At 42.9% G+C, this 19,647-nt stretch overlaps 1 protein-coding gene across 6 annotated transcripts in view; it reads left to right on the top strand.

The window, feature by feature from the left end:
• Window positions 1-19,647, top strand: part of RASAL2 (RAS protein activator like 2) — a 451,415-nt gene that overhangs the window by 298,204 nt on the left and 133,564 nt on the right. Inside the window, exon 1 of one of the 6 annotated variants that reach the window (XM_089676320.1) lies at window positions 15,064-15,455. The exons of the other annotated variants lie outside the window; for them this stretch is intronic. Within the exon in view, the coding sequence (XP_089532446.1) occupies window positions 15,377-15,455 (79 nt within the window). The 5' untranslated portion in view covers window positions 15,064-15,376. Of the gene's footprint in view, window positions 1-15,063; window positions 15,456-19,647 lie in introns of those variants that run through there. 6 annotated transcript variants of the gene reach the window in all.

Raw genomic sequence — 19,647 nt, 5'->3', positions numbered from 1 at the left:
TCCTCATGCACACTGGACATTTTTACAGCTGCTGTTTTTGGCTTTTGACGTTTTTTTTTTCTACAGCCAGTAAACTCCCCAGCATGTTATCCTATGTATGCATGCACACATAGTGTAATCAACATTTTTTGGCTGGAAAAAAAAAACCCAGGACTAGTGGGTTTCTAGAGACGTTTTTAGCTATAAAACCGCTCTAATGCTGAAAAACTCGGTAAAATGTTGCAAACCGGCGTTTTTGGACGTTTTTTGACCCCCCCAAAAAACCGCTAAAACCGCAAACGTGGAAAAATTCAGCTAAACACTAATGCAAAGATGCTAAAAAAAATCTGAAAAACTCAAGTTTTTAACGTGACTTTACACAGCTAACGTTACCAGTGTTATCAAAACACCCCGTGTGCATGGAGCCTCAAAGCTTGATACACTTGCAAAAAACACTTACATAAAACTTGTGAAACATGCCAAAAAAAGCTTCAAAATCTTTAGTAATCCAGCCTGTGTACCTTCTGTTCAGGTTTAAGATTAGAATAGCAGATAGTGGGAAAGGTAAATATTATCTGACTTGTTTTACAGGTATGCCTTGATAAAGCTACTTTTGTATAGGGACAGGGTCACTTTAAGGAGAGCATAGACCCTTCCACATACCCTGCCCCAGTGGAAGTAATCTGTAATGTCCCAACAATCGCACACCTTGGTGTATCTCTTATATTGTGCATGAAACTTCCCGATAGGTGTCTGTTTCCTGCCACTCTGTATTCCCCAAGCCATTTATTTTGTATTAACTTTAGATGTGAGCTGACAAAGCCCGAAGGACATAACTGAATTGCCAAGTTCTAAACTCTTCACAACAATTTGGAAGTGAGGAGTCCTTGTAATTGCTTCAGGGACAAATTTCTTAGAGACTTATTTTACGTAATGTCTAGTCACGTCACAGGATTTTCTTTAAAAGACTGTCCGCTTTAACTTGTGATAGATTTGTGTATTTCTTGAAACATTTTATACCATATAGCCAGCGTCTATGTAGCAAATTCAACCAATTGGCTTTCATTTTTCTTTTTTTCTTCTTTTTTTTTCTTCTTTCTTTACTTCATTCTTCATGAAGAGACAGAATGATTCCCATTGGCATTGCTGATTTTAGACCTTTTTTTAAAAAATCTCAGTATTTCAAATGGTGATCTGTATATTATTTAATATTTTAATAATCAGCAACTATAACTTTTTTATTGTAAGATACACTGATGTTATATCAGAACTTCATAGGTCAGTCATCCAATGATATCTATGGGTGAACTAAGCAGAAATTCAGGCAATATTTTCCCAATGTTGGATAGCATGGGGAAGAATCAGGGCCAGGAAAAAGGGTGGGCAGAGAGGGCAAATGCAGTGTTGATATGTGGAGGAGGGTTGGAGGGGAGACAAACCATTTAACACTGACAGAGGTGCTTACAATAATTTATAATAAGCTTTTATTTATGTAAAACCTTTATCCCAAAAGGAGAAACAAAATATTTGCTGTAACTGCTTTTAAAGTGTGAGCTGGAGTTTGTTAAATCTGCTAGTATATCAAACACTCCCCTCTTCCTAGATGACAATGCTGCTGTCCAAAGATGTCCCTGTGGTCCTTCACACAGAGTGTAGTCACTCTAATACAGGAGATGTGTTACTGTCCAGAGAAAAGAGGGGAGAAAAAGCCTTAAAGAAAACTAATGCAGCCACCCCATTTAATGATTGGTAAGCTGATATGCATATATATATATATATATATATATATATATATATATATATATAGATAGATAGATAGATAGATAGATATAGATATATCTATAGATAGATATATATATATATACACAATTGTCCATAATTGCCTGTCTTGTGAAACAACCCCTATTATGACAATCTGATGTCTAGGCAGGTTACAATAAAAAAAATTAAATGAAATGTTTCAGTGATAATACCTGCACTGCATCAGTATGGACGTAAGCTGTGATAATGGCTTTCTAACCAATCAGGGAGTCTGGTGTATGGTCACGTAAGCTTCTGGCAGGCATCCTGTTGTAAAGCCAGTACCACACTCCCTTGTGGCACTCTGCTGGTCAGAGAGGAGATCTTTCTGATCTCCCTGCCGGCAAATTATCTCCTTGTCTGCAGATTCAGAGTGAAAGAGAAGTTGCTTCTACACTTCTTTCTCCGTTTTTATAGAGCCGTTCAGTGGGAGATCTTTGTCATCCTTCCACTAGCACAGTGAATGAAAGTGTGAAAGCACTTCTCTTATGGTATAATAGGACAGAGGGAGATCTTTCACATCTCCCCACCGATACGCAGAGCGATTATGCTAATGTGCACGCAGAGGTACAGCTTGAAGCTTGTGGGCCCTGATGTGAAGGGGGCCCTGAAGTTGACCAAGATCCCCCTGCTACCACCTGCTGCTTCCACTGCACGTTAAGATACTCCAAGTGGCTAAAGATTATTTTCAGATCACAGGGATCACAGGTTGTTTAGTTGTCCATGTGACAGGCACATGGACTTGTTACAATTGCCAAAGCTCCTCCAGTGGCACACGGGGTGGTCAGGGTGTGACCAGGAACACCCAGCACACTCTTATGTATCTAACATAGATATGCATGCAATGACGAGTTTTGGTGTATTTCGGCTTTTTGGAGGAGACCAGAAAAAGGGCAAAATCCATGCAAGTATGCAAACCCCATTCAGATAGAGCCCCTGCAGGAAAGAATTCTCATATCCCTTTTGGGTCCACTCTTAGGGTGACCATATGCTTTGAACATCTCTTGTGACACTTGCACCCTTGGGTGATGCTTTTTTGCCAGGCTAAATCTATTTTGCCATTGATATTCATTAATTGCATTAGAAAAAGAACTCGCTGCACATAGTCATGTGAGTTCGAAGAACTGATCATCAGATGGCAGCATTTCACAATAGTTTCAAGGTCAGGCAGATCTTAGGCAGGTCACTCGAAATTGCAGTGAGAGGTCTTCTATGATCTTTCTCATCAGCACAACCTGGGCCCAGCTGCAGATTCTCTACCAAATTCACCAGTTTGCTATTCAACACTGTTACAGAAGGTTTCAGGGTTTTTGTTTTTTTTTGGGGGTTTTTTTTTACATCTCTGTAAACTAAAAGTATTCTCCTTATCTTGTGAGTTACATTGCAGCACCACTCAGCTGGCAAACCTCAGTGATGATGGCCTTTTGTAGAAGCTCCACCATAATGAAAGCTCCTTCAATTCCCCATTCTTTTTTTTTTTTTTAAACCCTGCATTATAGAAAAGGCAGCTCCAGCAGACTCTCAAAACTGAAATATTGATTTGTGTACAGTCAGCTTTTAACCCCCTAATAGCTGGATTATGTCAAGTAGCGTTCTGGCACATCACCTGTAAACCATGGCTCATGTGACCCACCTTGGATGTAGCCTTCCTCCACATACGTTGTTCATTTGAATGCTGCATTTTTCTCCCTATTAATTGGAGCTTCTTCATTGAAAAGTCCTCCAGCTCACCTATGATATAAATGTAAATCTACTATTGGTGTAATAACATACACAAAATGTTGACTAGCACAGTAAACCTGCAGAGCTACCCATATATTTTTCAGCTCGTTAGAGTAAAAATGACAATACAAGGAATAATCTGTCTGGAATTGTTGCTTATTTCCAGTATTTTCACAGCAATTATATTAAGAAACTGCTTTCCTTTCTGCAGACGGCAGCACAGGACAATGAATATTTATAACTTTGCACTTGCATATAAGAATGAGAGGAGACAACGCCGGCTGTGTCCTAAATTAAATATAAGTGCTTTCCTCTCCCCTGCAGCATATGGTAACCCCTTACTTCCCTGTGCACCAGTCAGCTTCCGCATCACATTGTTACGTTGTTCTTTTAGGGTAAAAATTGAGTTGTCCATGGATTAAACGTTTCAGCACATTTAAATTGGTTGTAAACCCTTACATCTACTCCAAGAAGTGACTGGCCTCAGGTGATACACAGAGCTTAAACAAATCCTCCTACATAAGTTGTACCTGTCTATCTGCAGTCTTCTCATCTCTACATCTGTTCAAAGTGCTGAATTTGCAAAGCTTGTCTGAGGGTTCAGAAAAAAGGGACGGAGAGCTGAAATTACAGTCTGCACAGATCAGTGAGGAGAGCTCTGGGAACTGATTGGAGATAAGGGACCCTCCCCTCCCCTCCTCCCCTCCCCTCCTCCCCTCCCCTCCCCTCCTCCCCTCCCCTCCTCCCCTCCCCTCCCCTCCCCTCCCCTCCTCCCCTCCCCTCCTCCCCTCCCCTCCTCCCCTCCCCTCCTCCCCTCCCCTCCCCTCCTCCCCTCCCCTCCCCTCCTCCCCTCCCCTCCTCCCCTCCTCTCCCCTCCCCTCCCCTCCCCTCCCCTCCCCTCCTCTCCCCTCCCCTCCCCTCCCCTCCTCTCCCCTCCCCTCCCCTCCCCTCCTCTCCCCTCCCCTCCCCTCCTCTCCCCTCCCCTCCTCTCCCCTCCCCTCCCCTCCCCTCCCCTCCTCTCCCCTCCCCTCCCCTCCTCTCCCCTCCCCTCCCCCCGCCTCCCCTCCCCTCCCCCCGCCTCCCCTCCCCCCGCCTCCCCCCCCCTCCCCTCCTCCCCTCCTCCCCTCCCCTCTCCTCTCCTCCCCTCCTCTCCTCCCCTCCCCTCCTCTCCTCTCCTCCCCTCCTCCCCTCCTCTCCTCCCCACCCCTCCTCTCCCCTCCCCACCTCTCCCCTCCCCTCCTCTCCTCTCCCCTCCCCTCCTCTCCCCTCCCCTCCTCTCTCTCTCTCCTCCCCTCTTCCTCTCTCCTCCCTTCCCCTCCCCTCTCCTCCTCTCCCCTCCCCTCCTCTCCCCACCCCTCCTCTCCCCACCCCTCCTCTCCCCTTTCCTCCTCTCCCCACCCCTCCCCTCCTCTCCCCTTTCCTCCTCTCCCCACCCCTCCCCTCCTCTCCCCTTTCCTCCTCTCCCCACCCCTCCCCTCCTCTCCCCTTTCCTCCTCTCCCCACTCCTCCTCTCCCCACTCCTCCCCTCCTCTCCCCTTTCCTCCTCTCCCCACTCCTCCCCTCCTCTCCCCACTCCTCCCCTCATCTCCCCACTCCTCTACAGCCAGTAAACTCCCCAGCATGTTATCCTATGAGCCCATGCACACGTCTTTAACACTGTAAAACGCTGCAAACCGGAGTTTTTGGACATTTGTTTGACAAAAAAAAAAAACCTTAAAAACGCAAACATGGGAAAATGCCGCTAACCGCTAATGTAAAAAAGCTGAAAAACTTGCATTTTTAATGTGACTTTACACAGCTGACGTAACCAGCGTTATCAAAACATCCCGTGTGCATGAGGACTAAAACTCAGCATAGAAAAAAGTTCTACTTGCTGTGTTGTCATTAGATCACTTAAGTCATCTTGATGTAGTCTTCAACAAACCATTGATCGCTGTGCTCACAATCACATACTGGCGCGAGTTAGGAGCTGCCGTATCTGCTGAGGCAGCTTTATCCCAACGATGTAATAAGAATTGATTGGTCAGTGAGAGAGGGTGATTTAATTTGCTGCTCCCATGTTCTGCTGGGGATTTTTACTGAGCGTTTCCTTTGTTGTTGTTCCTATGATCAATTACAGCAGGGCTTGCGAACATGGGGCTCTATAATTGCTGAGGAACTACAAGTCCAAACAGTGCCTGCTGGCCAGTAACCTTCACTCTAGGTTCACAGCTAAACATTTTCTGCAGCGGTTTGCATTTTGTAGAAACGTAGTACATTCCATTTAACATGATTTCCTATGGGACATGTTCACATCTGCGCGTTTTCACCTGCTGCGTTTTTTTTTAAAGGGTCAGGGACTTTTTTTTTTAACGCAAAAAGTTCCTTTTTTGGTTCTCTAGACTTCAATGGAAACACTGCAGAAAAGCAGGTATTGCGGTTTTGATGCCTTTTGCGTTTTTTAATCTGCCGAGCAACAAGAAAAAAATTTAAAAAATGAAAAACGTGGCAAAAAAGCAAAACGCAATGCAGAAACGGCTCAAACGCAACCTGCATAGGTATGACACTAGCCTCAATGCATGCTGGAACCTCTTGGGCCTGAAGAATGAAAATCTAGTTCCTGTTGATAATTTTCAGGACGGCTCCGGAAGCGTTGAGAGGTGCTACTAGTGTAACCAAGAAACTTGATCAGCAGTAATAGACTTCTATGGGATAGGATACCTTACAGGTCAAGGCTGGGGTTAGTCTCCCCTGTACTTCTAGTGTTTTATTTGGGGTGTCATGTATGGCTTCCCTACAGATACCATAGCACAGGGGTGTCAAACTGGCGGCCCTCCAGCTGTTGCGAAACTACCCATCATGCCTCTGCCTTTGGGAGTCGTGCTTGTAACTGTCATTCTTGCAATGCCTCATGGGGCTTGTAGTTTGGCAACAGCTGGAGGGCCGCCAATTTGACACCCGTGCGTAGCATAACCCCATTCTAGTTCCTGCACACAAGCCTTTTTGTGAAACATTTTTATAGAAGGTCATGTCTGTTTTAATCAAAGTGGACACATGTGGAAGAATAAAAAAATACAGCATGTTTGTGACCACTCCTATTATTCTCAATGGGCCTGTTCACATCTGACTGTTTTGTTTGTCATGCAAAAGTACATGATCTTTTTTGGGGCAGAATCGCGTGTTTATGGCTCCATTGGTTTTAATAGGGGCATCTATAAAACGCACATTTATTTACTACTGTCTACCTACTAGTTAGAAAAAAAGGCCTCTAAATTGAATGGTTATGCTCATGATCAGTGTGAATGGGGGCTTAAAGTGTTACTAAACCCACAACAGTAAAATCAGTCTGTATATTAAGTAAAGCATGCTTGTTATACTCACTGTGGAGTTTAAGTGGTTAATCCTCTGCATTATGTAAAAAGGATGTTTAATCCTGTCTTCTCCACCCTTGTTCCACTGTCCACAATTTATCTCCTGGTAGAACAGAGCCTTGGGGGCAAGCTTCACATGCTCAGTTTGGTGTGTATTGCTAGAGAGTTGTTTGGCTTTTTTTTTTTTTTTTTTTACTTGGGAGGGTGCATGTGATCAGCACAGGTCCACTCAGTGCTGTCCAGACAGTGGGTCATGGGTCCTGCAGCCTCATAGGACAATCAGGAGAATGAAAACTCCTCCTACAAGCTTTAACCAGTGCTGTGCTAGACACTGATAGAAGTTATAAGACTGCTCTAACTGCTGATGAGAAAAGGTATTTGGCAGTTTATATTTGCTAAAATAATTGCATTTCCATGTACTGTAGGAGACCAGATATAGTGAATGCAGGGTCCTGGGTTTAGTTACACTTTTTTTGGTGTGCCAGCATGGTATAGTGGAGGGGATATGCTCAGACATAAAAATGTTCTATGGTGTCAGTCCTCACTATATATTGGCTTCTCTTCTTTTGCATGAAAATAAAATAAAAATTAGAATCTGTCAAACTTTAGTGATTGCATTAACTCTTCATCTTGGTTTGGTTTATTTGTTCAGTGTGAGTCAACACGGCTAGTGTAGCCTGTACCTTGATGTTTCGTCTCAGCAGTCTGCCAGGCAGCTTTTGTATTAACATTGACTTGAATTTGAAAGTAATTGATTTGCAAAGTGAAGGGTTAAATACTCCAAATGGGCAGAATGAAAAAAAATTGCTTTGGTTTTCATTTACTATCTTCCATCCCTTGGAAAGGAATCGATCGTGGTGAAGCTGCATACATTAAAATTGTCAAATTGTTTTTTTCCCATAATAAATGGACATCCAACGCTTATATAGAGTGAGTGCTCGTTGTACATTGTGTTGTGTTGAAAGAGCTTATAATTACCAGCAGACGTTGCAAAAAGGATTTTAAATATAGTGGGGGAGATGTACTAAAACTGGAGAGTGCAGAAGCTGATGCAGCTGTGCATAGAAACCAATCCGCTTCCAGGTTTTATTGTCAAAACTTAATTGAACAAGATGAAGTTAGAAGCTGATTGGCTGGCATGCACAGCTGCAGCAGATGAGTGCTCCAGTTTTTGTAAATCTCCCCAGTTATGTTGTATAGGACAGATGAAATAGGCTTTTTATATAAAGTTTGCTAATGCTTTTGTGTTGCTTCTTTGGAGATGCAATGTTACGATTGTCTTATTTAATCCTTTAATGCTGGTGCTTCCTGGGTTTCTAAGGGGTTTCTGATGCAGGCAGGGCGGGATTTATAATCATGTGACCAGCATGATTGGCTGTCACAGTGGTCACATGATCGGAAAGCTCCCGATCACAAGTAGTGATTGGGAGCTTTCTGTTGGGCATCAGGAGCGTGCAGAGCGCATGCTCTCAGCACAGGTTTGTTTACATTTTGGTATGCAAATATTTGGCTTCTTGGCGTCAAAGCCCATCCACATTTTCACACTAATGCAGGCCATACATGGATCGAATTCCAAACTATTTTTCGTCCGAGAAATGAAAACGTTTGCTCTGTAATCCGATGGTGCCATCAATGATTTCGAAAATCGGCCAACCAAGTCCTAAAGCTCACCCCATATAACAGGTGAAACTTCTGTTCCTTCCAGGTCACGGCTCATGCGCATATTCTTTTTGGAAAAACAATCGTACGATTTGACCATCATTGAGTCAAAAATTGATAGTTTTTTACAAATTTTCCAACATGCCCGATCACCAAAAAAGGGAGGGACCACCAAAATCAGCCGGTGCCATTGACCCACTAACTGAACGAAAATCGACCGATTATTCTTAGTTCGGATTTTTGGATGAAAAATCGGTCAAATTTTGACCCATGTATGACCGGCATAAGGGGCTAAAGTGGTTGTAAACCCTCACATATACTCAGTGAAGTGACTGGCCTCCTACATGAGTGCCTGTTTATCTGAAGTCTTCTCTGCTCTACATGTGTTCAAAGTCTAGAATTTTATAAAGCTTGTCTTAGAGTATAGAAAAAAGGGGCAGAGAGCTGAAGTCACACCTTGCAGAGCTCATTGAGGAGAACTGAGCTGATTGGAGGGAGGAAACACACCCCCTCCACACAGCTCACAGGAACAGAGCTGGTGCTGTCAATATGTTGGAGGTCCATCACAGCCCCCTGTCACCATTTTTTCTCCTGGTGTCAGGGAAACAGCAGACAGAAACACACTATACAGGGATATGCTTTTTTTCATATTTCATGCCTCAGGTTTACAACCATTTTAAGGAACCACTCCTGACAAATATATTTAAATAAAATCTGTTTTATATCTAGGCATCTCTAAGGCAAGACATAGATTATACAGTTTTATCTCCTTTCACCACAGGTGGATGAGAAGAAAATCACTCGATTTCCCCATCAACACAGTCAGTGTTGATGGGGGAATCCGTCCCGCAGTGCTATTGTGTTCTGCCTACAGGGAGTCCTTCCTGCCAGGAGAACACAACAATTGTTGCTGGCAGCTATGTGTTTGCATGAAAAAAAAAATCCAACAGGCTGGTTGTAATGAAGTTGACTGATGTATTGACTTCAGTACAGCTAACCTGCCCATAGATGGACTGAATCTTGGTCGGTTTGTGCTGAACCAGCCAAGATTCAATCCTTCTATTGCTGACTTAAGTCTCTCTTTGTAGTGAATTGCCACACCCCAGGTAAAGGTTGGTAACAGGCTTGCAGTAAAAGTAAAATTCCAGGGAAGGATACAGTCGTTTGGATGGATTTTGCTGTAGGGTGAAAGCTGAGAGGTAGATTTTACCATTTTGACATCAGAAAACAGTCAGGAGGTAGAATACAAAGACCGTCTATTGAAGTGTTGTGAGTGGACTACCTTCTTGACCCGATCAAAAACAGACATTACTTCTTGGTACACAATCCTTAGTACTCATTGCTGGGGTCTCAAAACTTGTTGCCCTTCAGACCTTGGTGGGCCAGACTATGCTCAATGGGAGCAAAGCCCCATCTTTGGTCTTAGGGGGAGAAATACGTGGTGTCAGTGGGAGGAATAGTGTTCCATTTTTTATGTACGTGGAAGGAGCTATGCCCCATTGCTTTGTCCAGTGGAAGGAGTTATACCATATTGCTGGTGTCAGTGGAAAGAGCAGTGCCCCATTGTTGGTGTCAGTGGCAGGAATAATGCCTCAAGGGTCAGATAAAGGCAAGCAAAAGTTTTTGGTTTTGTATCTGGGAATCAGAACAGAACAAAGTTTGAAACTTTCTCTAACATCAGCTTCACTTTCAGACAATTTTCTTGAAAAATCCCAGACAACTGATTTTTATTCCGTTTGAGATTGGTTGGCTAGTCTGTTGATATTTAAAGACATTATTATTAAATGATGCAGCCAGAATCATGTGGCATGGACAAAATTCATCTTCTGTTTATGGCTGCTTTGAAGCAAATTTGTCTCTACTATAATTGTAGGAAACGGGCTGCAGCTGTGCAGTAATGGGAGGTAGCCTTACCTAAAAATACATGAGAGATCGCCACTTGAGTGCCCCAATATAGGCAAGATTCGACTCTTCCTGGTAGTGTTTTGAGTGCGCAGCCCTTTCCACACCTTTCTATTGGCCAGTAAAGCCAGCCATCGTACAGATGGGCCAACTAGATGGTATAGGAATGGGAGGGCTAGCTCTCCACACTATCTGTAAGTGGTAAAATTTTCATAGTAGAGTGTTTCAAGATTTGGGAAACCTGAGCTGCTTCAGAAAAGATGTGCAGGCTCTGCTGGTTGTCCGTTTTGAAGTTTTCCAGTTAAGCACCATTATGGTACTCGCAGGTTTACAATGATAGTGATGTCTACTGTTGTCTGATGCCTTGCAGTATTTAAAACGGAACTAAACCCATTGATTTACCGGTTTGAAACATTACGTTCTCGACATGTCCTGAATGCTAAGCCCGGGTTCACACTGAATATGACTTTGAAATCGTGCTGTGCCATAGTCAGTGCTCTTTTACTAAACCAACTTTCCTTCTTGAGAGGCATTGTAATGTCAGGTTACATACTGGTCCAGTTTTTAATGTGACTTGGCCTTTTTTAAGAGAAAGTGAGCTGCTTGAATGTTCACATTAAAAAAAAAAAAATCTAAAGACCTCGAGTGTGGATTTCTAGAAGGATGAAATCACATTAACCTGTGGAAGATGGCATTTCTCTTGCAGGTCCAGTTGATAAGAGGCAAACAAGCTTCTGTGGCCAGTGACACTTTATCTGCCAATATCCCTCAGAGTGTTGCCAAGTGCTAATGTGCTTTGACTGATGTTATGTTGCGAAAACATGAAAGCCTAATGTAAAGGCACGATTCCACCCATCTAGTATGGGGGTTATGGTGTTGTCATAGTCGCTGAGGCTGCACTTTTAAGATTGATAGTTTCCGTATAATTACAGATATTAATTGTTTTTTCACTTATTTGCAAGCTTTATAACATGACGTCTTCTGGTACTGATTAATATTTTCAGTTTAGGGTGTCCTATATTCATGATGACTTTGGATTTTCAGAATCTTAGGCTATACAGTAGGGAAAACAATTATTTGATCCCTTGCAGATTTTGTAAGCTTTCCCACTTACAAAGAAATGAAGGGTCTATAATTTTTATCATAGGTGTATTTTAAATGATAACGATAGAATATCAACCAAAAATGCAGAAAAAAGACATAATGCAAATATTATAAATTGAGTTGCAGTTCAGTGAGTAAAATACGTATTTGATCCCCAAGCAAAACATGACTTAGTACTTGGTGGAGAAACCCTTGTTGGCAAGCATAGTGGTAAGACATTTCTTGAAGTTGGTTGCCAGGTTTGCACACATCTCAGGAGGGATTTCGGTCCACTCTTCTTTACAGATCTTCTCTAAATCCTTAAGTTTTCTTGGCTGTCACTTGGCAACTCGAAGTTTCAGCCACATCCATAAATTTTCTATGGGATTAAGGTCTAGAGACTGGCTAGGCCACTCCATGACCTTAATGTACTTCTTCTTGAGCCACTCCTTTGTTGCCTTGGCGGTATGTTTTGGGTCATTGTCATGCTGGAAGACCCATCTGCAATATTCTGGCTTAGTGAAGGAGGTTCTCTTCCAAGATTTTACAATACATGGCCCATCAAAGTCAGCCTGTACCTTTTAGCAGAGAAACAGCCCCAAAGCACAATGTTTCCACCTTTGTTCTTGACTGTAGGGATGGTGTTCTTAGGGTCATAGTCATCATTTTTCTTCCTCCAAACAAAAGGAGTCGAGTTATTGCCAAAGAGCTAAATTATAATCTCATCTGATCACAGCACTTTCTCCCAATCCTTCTCTGAATCATTTAGATGTTCATTGGTAAACTTCAGACAGGGCTGTACATGTGCTGCCTTGAGGAGGGAGACCTTGCGGGCGCTGCAGGATATCAATCCTCAGCAGCGTAATTTGTTACTAATGGTGAACTGCAACTCAATTTATAATATTTGTATCAGGTGTTATTTCTGGATTTTAGGTTGATATTCTGTCTCATTAAATACATCTATGATAAAATATATATAAAATATATATTATTTTGTAAGTGGGCAAACTTACAAAGTTTGCAGTGGATCAAATAATTATTTTTCCCACTATAGCGTTTTTGCTGTGTTGGAAAAATATTTTTTTCTTCAGGAAGTGGATAGGCCTGTTTGTAAATGACATGTCAATTTAAAGCTGACCTCAAGCCAATATAAGAAGACAAATAGCCCATTAAGGTATCACTAAAGGCCAAACTTTTTTTTTTTTCTTTCCATTTTGGGTAGGGTAAGGGAAGGTTATAACCCTGTAATTTTTTTTTTTTGTCATTTGTGTCCCAAAGGGAAGATTTCCCTTCCTGTACCATACCAGTGTTCAGATTGCATTTCAAAGGCAATTGAAAGGAGATGTGGAGACAATGTGACACCTCACCACCTATTTTAACCCCGTTTAGGTTGACGAACATGCCATATACATTGCATGTGGTTACAGAGTTTTTGCAGTGCTTCCCCAGCCACCTGAATGTGTTGGCAAACCCACTACTAAGGTGCGCTTCCTAAACTTGTGTTTGTGTGAGCCTTCTTGTGCCCGAAGTCCAGTGTGTCCCTCCAAGAGCTGTATGTTTGATGCTACCTAGAAGTGCTTTTAATTGCTGAAGTACAATATCCTTTACAAGACCATCTCTAAATGTCATGCCCTTTGAAGCCCTACACTGTCATCTAGACCAGGGGTCTCCAAACTTTCTAAAGAAAGGGCCAGTTTGTTATCCTTCAGACTTTAGAGGGTTTGGACTGTGGCCAGTAGGAGTAGGGAATGTTCTGGCATCAGTAACAAAGCCCCATCAGTGGTGTTGGTGAATAGTACCCAATCGTTGGTGTCTGTGGGAGGAATAGTTCCCCATAGTTTGTGTCAGAGAAAGGAATAGTTACCCCATGGTTGGTGTCAGTGTAAGGAATAGTGCCCCATCATAGGTGTCAGTGGGGGTAATATTTCCTAATCGTAGGTGTTATTGGAAGCAACAGTCCCCCATCGTTGTTGTCAGTGGGAGGAATATTCCTCCATTGTTGATGCCAGTGGGAGGAATAGTCCCCATTGTAGGGGTTATTAGGAGCAATAGTCCTCCATCGTTGATGTCAGTGGGGGGAATAGTCCTCCATCGTTGATGTCAGTGGGGGGAATAGTTCTCCATCGTTGATGTCAGTGGGGGGAATAGTCCTCCATCGTTGATGTCAGTGGGGGGAATAGTCCTCCATCGTTGATGTCAGTGGGGGGAATAGTCCTCCATCGTTGATGTCAGTGGGGGGAATAGTCCTCCATCGTTGATGTCAGTGGGGGGAATAGTCCTCCATCGTTGATGTCAGTGGGGGGAATAGTCCTCCATCGTTGATGTCAGTGGGGGGAATAGTCCTCCATCGTTGATGTCAGTGGGGGGAATAGTCCTCCATCGTTGATGTCAGTGGGGGGAATAGTCCTCCATCGTTTGATGTCAGTGGGGGGAATAGTCCTCTACCATAGGTGTCAGTGGGGGGAATAGTGCCCTGTTGTTGGTTTCAGTGTGAGGAATAGTCGTCTACGGTATGCGTCAGTGGGAGGAATAGTGCCCCGTTGGTTCCAGTGGGAGGAATAGTCGTCCACTGTAGGTATCAGTGGGAGGAATAGTTCCCCATTGTTAGTGTCAGTGAAAGGAGTAGTGCCCCATTGTTGGTGTCAGTGAAAGGAGTAGTGCCCCATTGTTGGTGTCAGTGGAAGAAATGGTGCCCCGTTGGTGTCAATGGAAGAAATAGTGCCCCGTTGGTGTCCGTGGAGAGGAATAGTGCCCCACTGTTAATTTTGTTTCTCAATATAAACCGATTTTTCAATGGGCTTGCACATTCTGTGTTATGCTTATGAAGGAAGTACTTTATAATTTATGCTGCAATATATACTTTTAAGTTAAATGGATTCTTACTGAGCAATGTAGCAATCTGTTGTCTTCAAACCAAGTATCGCTCTCTATAAACACTTGCTACTGCATTACAGGGATCTGTGCCAGGCATACATTGTCATCTCCTCTGTGAAGTTAAGAAGTGTTCTCATCTGGAAAGAAAGAGGCTGGGCTGTTATAACACAACAAAAATAGGTTTCAGGTCCCTGTTTAGCTCCAGCACTGAGCAGAACAAGCTGAGCAGAGGACTGTGTATATCCTCCTTCACTAGCACCCCCCTGCCTACTACTCCCACTGGGCATAAGGACCGGAAGCCAGGCTGGGCATTCAACCAGTACAGTTTATTTTCCTTCTGATGAGAGAGCCCTGGAATAGCCCATAATGTCGCTTTTGGCACCTAACTGCTTATTCCATTATTGCCGATCAATGCAGCCGTCACACGCTAGGTAGTGGATGCAAGGGGGTCGAAAGCAGGCTTAGAAAAAAGGAGGGAGGAAAGGATCATCTAGTGCTTCCTAATCAGAGATTGATGAACCTGCCTGTGTAGAAGGGAAGGAGCCTTACTAGGGAGGATGCTCCAGCCCATTACAGGCTGCACGGGGAGGATTGTGCTGCTGATGTTGCTGGTGGCAGCTGGTAGCACTTGCAAGGAATTGGTTGACCCAGCATTTTCAAGCTTGATGAATGGGAACATTTATCAATATACTCCTTGAGTTCACAAAACTGTATTTCCGTTCATTTACGCTTGTGTGCTCTGGTTGGATAAGAAGAAAAACAAAATCAGCGGCCTCGCCTCATTCGCAAGCCCATTTACCCCCTGATGTGCCTTCAATCTTTTCTGCATCACAGAGCTTTTATACAAGGCCTAGCCCTATTGATCTAGTTGGAATGCAGTGAGATCCATAGATTTGCATTACAATATAGCTCTCTTTCATCTGTTCTAAAGAGCTGGACTGTCCTGACTGTTCTGAGGTCAGGAGTATAGGACTGTGCACCACGTGGCGAAGTTTTCAGCTGCAAACATGAGTTTTCTCTCTCCTGGCGATGGAGAGTGGCTGGACAGCAGCACTGAAGAGGAGAGGAGTCTTCTGTCATTTTTCGGTAGGGTCTCCGAACTGGAGCATTGGTTGCACTTTATTTTCTCCTGATGTGTATGTTTCTTGATGTGTCTTTATGGAGTGGTGGTGTTAGAGATTTATATGTGCTGGAGAATACAGACTGTTTTTTTTTCACTTTGTTTTGTTTTTTTTTATTATCACAATTGTATGTTCTTGTTAAGTGGACTTTTGGTGTCAAAAAGGGTCAAATACCTGTATTGCATGGGATATTGGATGGGAAGGAATGTACTAGTGATTGCTATATAGTTTGTGACAGTGTTTAATGCTATCAGACATACTGATTTGTTAAAACAAAGCTAGCAGGCGAGCTCAGGGTTGGGAAATACCACACAAAAGCCCCTGAGGATCTAGAGGTCCCAGCTTGTCTTGCAATCCATGCTGCTAATGTGTATATATGTTCACTTAACCCTTAAACCTTGAAGTAGTACGTTCATAAGTAGTAATTATGACAGCAACTTATCAAATCAGTCATACTTATAGGAGAATTATTATTGCTTATTCAGTCTTTTTTTTTTTTATCTGTTCAAAGTTTCTCATTAGAAATGTTTTTTTTTTGTCTACTGATTTTGCTTTACTTGCTTTTTCTGACTCTGAGTCTTATACTTGAGAACGATGTAGTGTATGGCTGAGGCGGCACTAGACCCTGTCGGTGGTGAGTGGGTTTTTGGCCGCTTGGATCATGAATGGTCCTCAAAACGGGTTCCTTCAAGCATGTGAGGATTGTGGCAATATGTGAGGAGCACCATACATGAATACAAACTCAAGAAAACTAGAGTGGATTGAAGAAAATGGTCACTTTATTAGTGCATAACATAAGACATAGCCAATGTATTTTGGGGCATTTAGGCTCCCCCTTCTTTGCAGATTTGGTAGTCTTAGATCTGTTGGTCATGGGCAAGGCATTCTGTATCCTAATATGATAATGGTGTTCTGTAGGGTCACTACCACAGTCCTGATGAAGGTTGACGCCACAGTCCCCTGAAACAGGTTGGATATCTACTGTGGCATACACTAATAAAGTGATAATTATTCTTAAACTGGATTGAATTTTCAGGACTTTCTAATCTTGCACTTCATGATGTTCTTCACCCATATCCACAATCTTCTTAGGCTTGAGAGTTAGGGGTGCTTCTTGAGTGTTGTTTATTGTACCAGATCACAGACAACTTTGTTGGCTACAAATTTTGTTATTTGACAATGCTATGAACTCTTGGTGGGTATATCACAGTATGTGAAGTGAGAACCCTGGATTTCAGGCTGAATGGCCACACTCTGCAAACATACATTTTCAATACATAAGGCCGTATAATAAACTAAGGCTGAGTATTCAGTGTCTTGCTCAGTTCCAGCGAGACTGGTTCTCTTTAAGCTTCATTTACTGTAGTTCATTGGAGCTTGTAGTGTTAAAGCTTTAGGCTAATGTGATGTCTAGATGTTGCTGTTCTGTAGGCGGTAATAGTTCGGCAACTTGTTCTCTTGTTCCAGGTTTAGCTTGCTGTGCGCTGCAGTTCCAAACATTATCTCACTTAAAGGATAAGTGCACTTTGCTGTAAAGTGCACTTATCCTTTAAAGTAAACCTGCCATTATTGGAATTTAGGAGTCACCATTGCTGGATAGTAATGAATGTTTGTATGCCGGTATACACTGCATTTGTGTACACACCCACACGGCCATAAATCCCTGGACACACGCACAGGCTGCATCCAGCATTTTACACTCGTGTGCAAGTATAAAGTATACTCACATACAACTAGTGTTCAGCCATTATTTACTAAAGGCAGCTGTACGCTTCAGCTGTTTCTGCTGGGTGCGGAAATACGTCCATGATTTATGTTGAAAAGTGTCATGTGCAAGGTATGGGATTGCCATCCTCATCCTTACTTTACTCTCTAGTGCAGCCTTTCTCAACCTTTTTAACACAGAGGAACCATTGAAATAACTTTCTGGTCTCAAGGAACCCCTCTTGACTATATCTACATCTTATGAAACATTGGTGTGACGGTCAGTGGGAAGAATGCTCCTTACACATGTGGTCATTGGGAAGAATTACCCCCTTATAGATAAGCTAAGAAGACCAGTGGTGTCAGTGGGAATATATTTTAGAGGCAGAAATTGCTTATTGCTCAAGGAACCCTTTATAATCTCTGAAGGAACCCTAGAGTTCCATGGAAAACTGGTTGAGAAACCCTGCGCTAGTGAGTAGGTAACATGAAATATCCTATCCCCACACTTCACTGGCTTTGTGCTTCTTCAGGGTCTTTAACTTGCCAAGTTTAGAAGCAAGGGCGAGGAAGACTGCAATGGTAGTTACTATCCTTTTGCCCTTACAATTTCACTTTAAAGCGGAGCTCCATCCAAAAAGGGAAGTTCCGCTGTAAGGACTGGTCCCCTGCTCCCCATTTAGGATTGGCACCTTGGGGGAACAGGTACCTGAAATTTCAGGTACCCGCTCCCACTTCCGCTGTGATCGCCTAGACGATCGGAAGCGGAAGTTGTTCTCCCCACCTCCCTCCCCGTAGTCTATACATGACAGGTCCCAGACGACTACAGGACCATTCACAAAGCGCAGCGCTACTTGCGCATGCGCAGTGAACACCTGTCGGTGAATCCGCAAGCTGTCACAGCCGGGTGCCCACACTGAAAATGCCAGCGCCGGGAACACAGGGCAGCCGGTGAAACGGGCTGCGGGGGGAGGGGGACACCGTGGGATCGAGGGACAGGTAAGTATCCATTTTTTCAAAGTCAGCAGCTACAGTTTTTGTAGCTGCTGACTTTTATTTTTTCTTTTCTTTTCACTGGAACGCCACTTTAAGGCTGCTGTAAAATTATACATCTGCCATTTAGGCTGGCCGTAGACAAGCAAGGTGGATGGAGGAATCCCCCCCCTGCCGGAACATTGTATTCTGAAAGCAGCTTCTGTTGAGGTCAAAATACACTGATCAGGTGTTGCAGCCGCTGATCGACAAAAGTCTTCTAGCATGTCCCTTCGGCAGAAGTCTAAGGATTGCCTTCTGTCGAACAGTGAGGACCATTCACAGATCAGAATTATGCCCAGTTTTACAGAACTGAAGTAGATTAGATGTTAGGATGTTAGAACTTTGGACTTGGGTCTAAAGGAGACATTGTGGTTTCTGCTAAACTAAGAATATATTATAGCTTTTTAATATTTTTTTCTTCTCTAACACAGAGCTCAGGAGGTAGCCATAGTGGCTACCAAGAACCTTATTGCGATACATTGTAATAAGTCACCACTTATCTACATAAATGTCCATGTCAAAAACATAATGCGCTGAAAACTGAATGTCTTTTTTTTTTTTTTTTAACATATGAACATTATTTTTTTTTTAAATACATTTTAGAGGATTTTTTTAACACACAAACAGTATATTTAATAATAATAAATAAGGTTTCAACAAAGTTGTAATGCCTCTAAAGTCACATAACTCCACACGCTCAATTTTATTAGATTCTTGCCCAAAAAAAATTATGCTCTCCCTAGAAACCAATTGGATGTCTGTCTGATCCTCTTAAATGAACCTGAAAAATGTCAGCTGTAATATCATTGGCTGCCACAGGCAGTGTCTTTCCTTCTGTCTTTATAAATCAGCCACACTGTTCTTTAAATTGCCCAGTGTGGACTTCCCCGTGTCACCAGACGTAATGCTGTACACACAATAAGGATGCCTTCTGTTACACGCACACATTAATTAAAAGGAATTTTCATAAACTGGTTTAAGTAAAAGAGATTATCAGAACAGGTGGTGTTTAGACCGAATGTGGCACTGCAGGGAGCAGTATTTTCTAACACACAGCTGACATGCTGTCTAATAATCCCATAGAAACACACTGCCTGTCATCTCATTGTCTCATTTTGCCTTCAGTGGCAACTAAGAGTGCTAAGCTGTGCTGGAAAGTTACAAATTGTTGCGTATCGTGCATAGTAATTCATTGGTTTTGGGTGTTAGAGATCCTTTGAATGTTTCACCCTTTAAGTTTAGATATCCTTTACTCATTGTAGGAGTAACGGTTTCACCCTCAGATAGGACTACAGAACACCTTCCCCTCTCCTATTCCCCATAACATAGTGTGTTGGTATTTTGTAGTCCACAGAGATAGGTGAGAACAATGCTATTAGCAAAGTGGAAGTTCTCGCAAGATTTCTGGCAGGATCAAC

This window comes from Staurois parvus, unplaced genomic scaffold (genome assembly GCF_062004578.1).
Source record: "Staurois parvus isolate SC_StPar_1 unplaced genomic scaffold, SC_StPar_1.0 ptg000166l, whole genome shotgun sequence".
Lineage (NCBI taxonomy): Eukaryota > Metazoa > Chordata > Amphibia > Anura > Ranidae > Staurois > Staurois parvus.
This window is presented reverse-complemented; position numbering and strand designations above follow the sequence as displayed.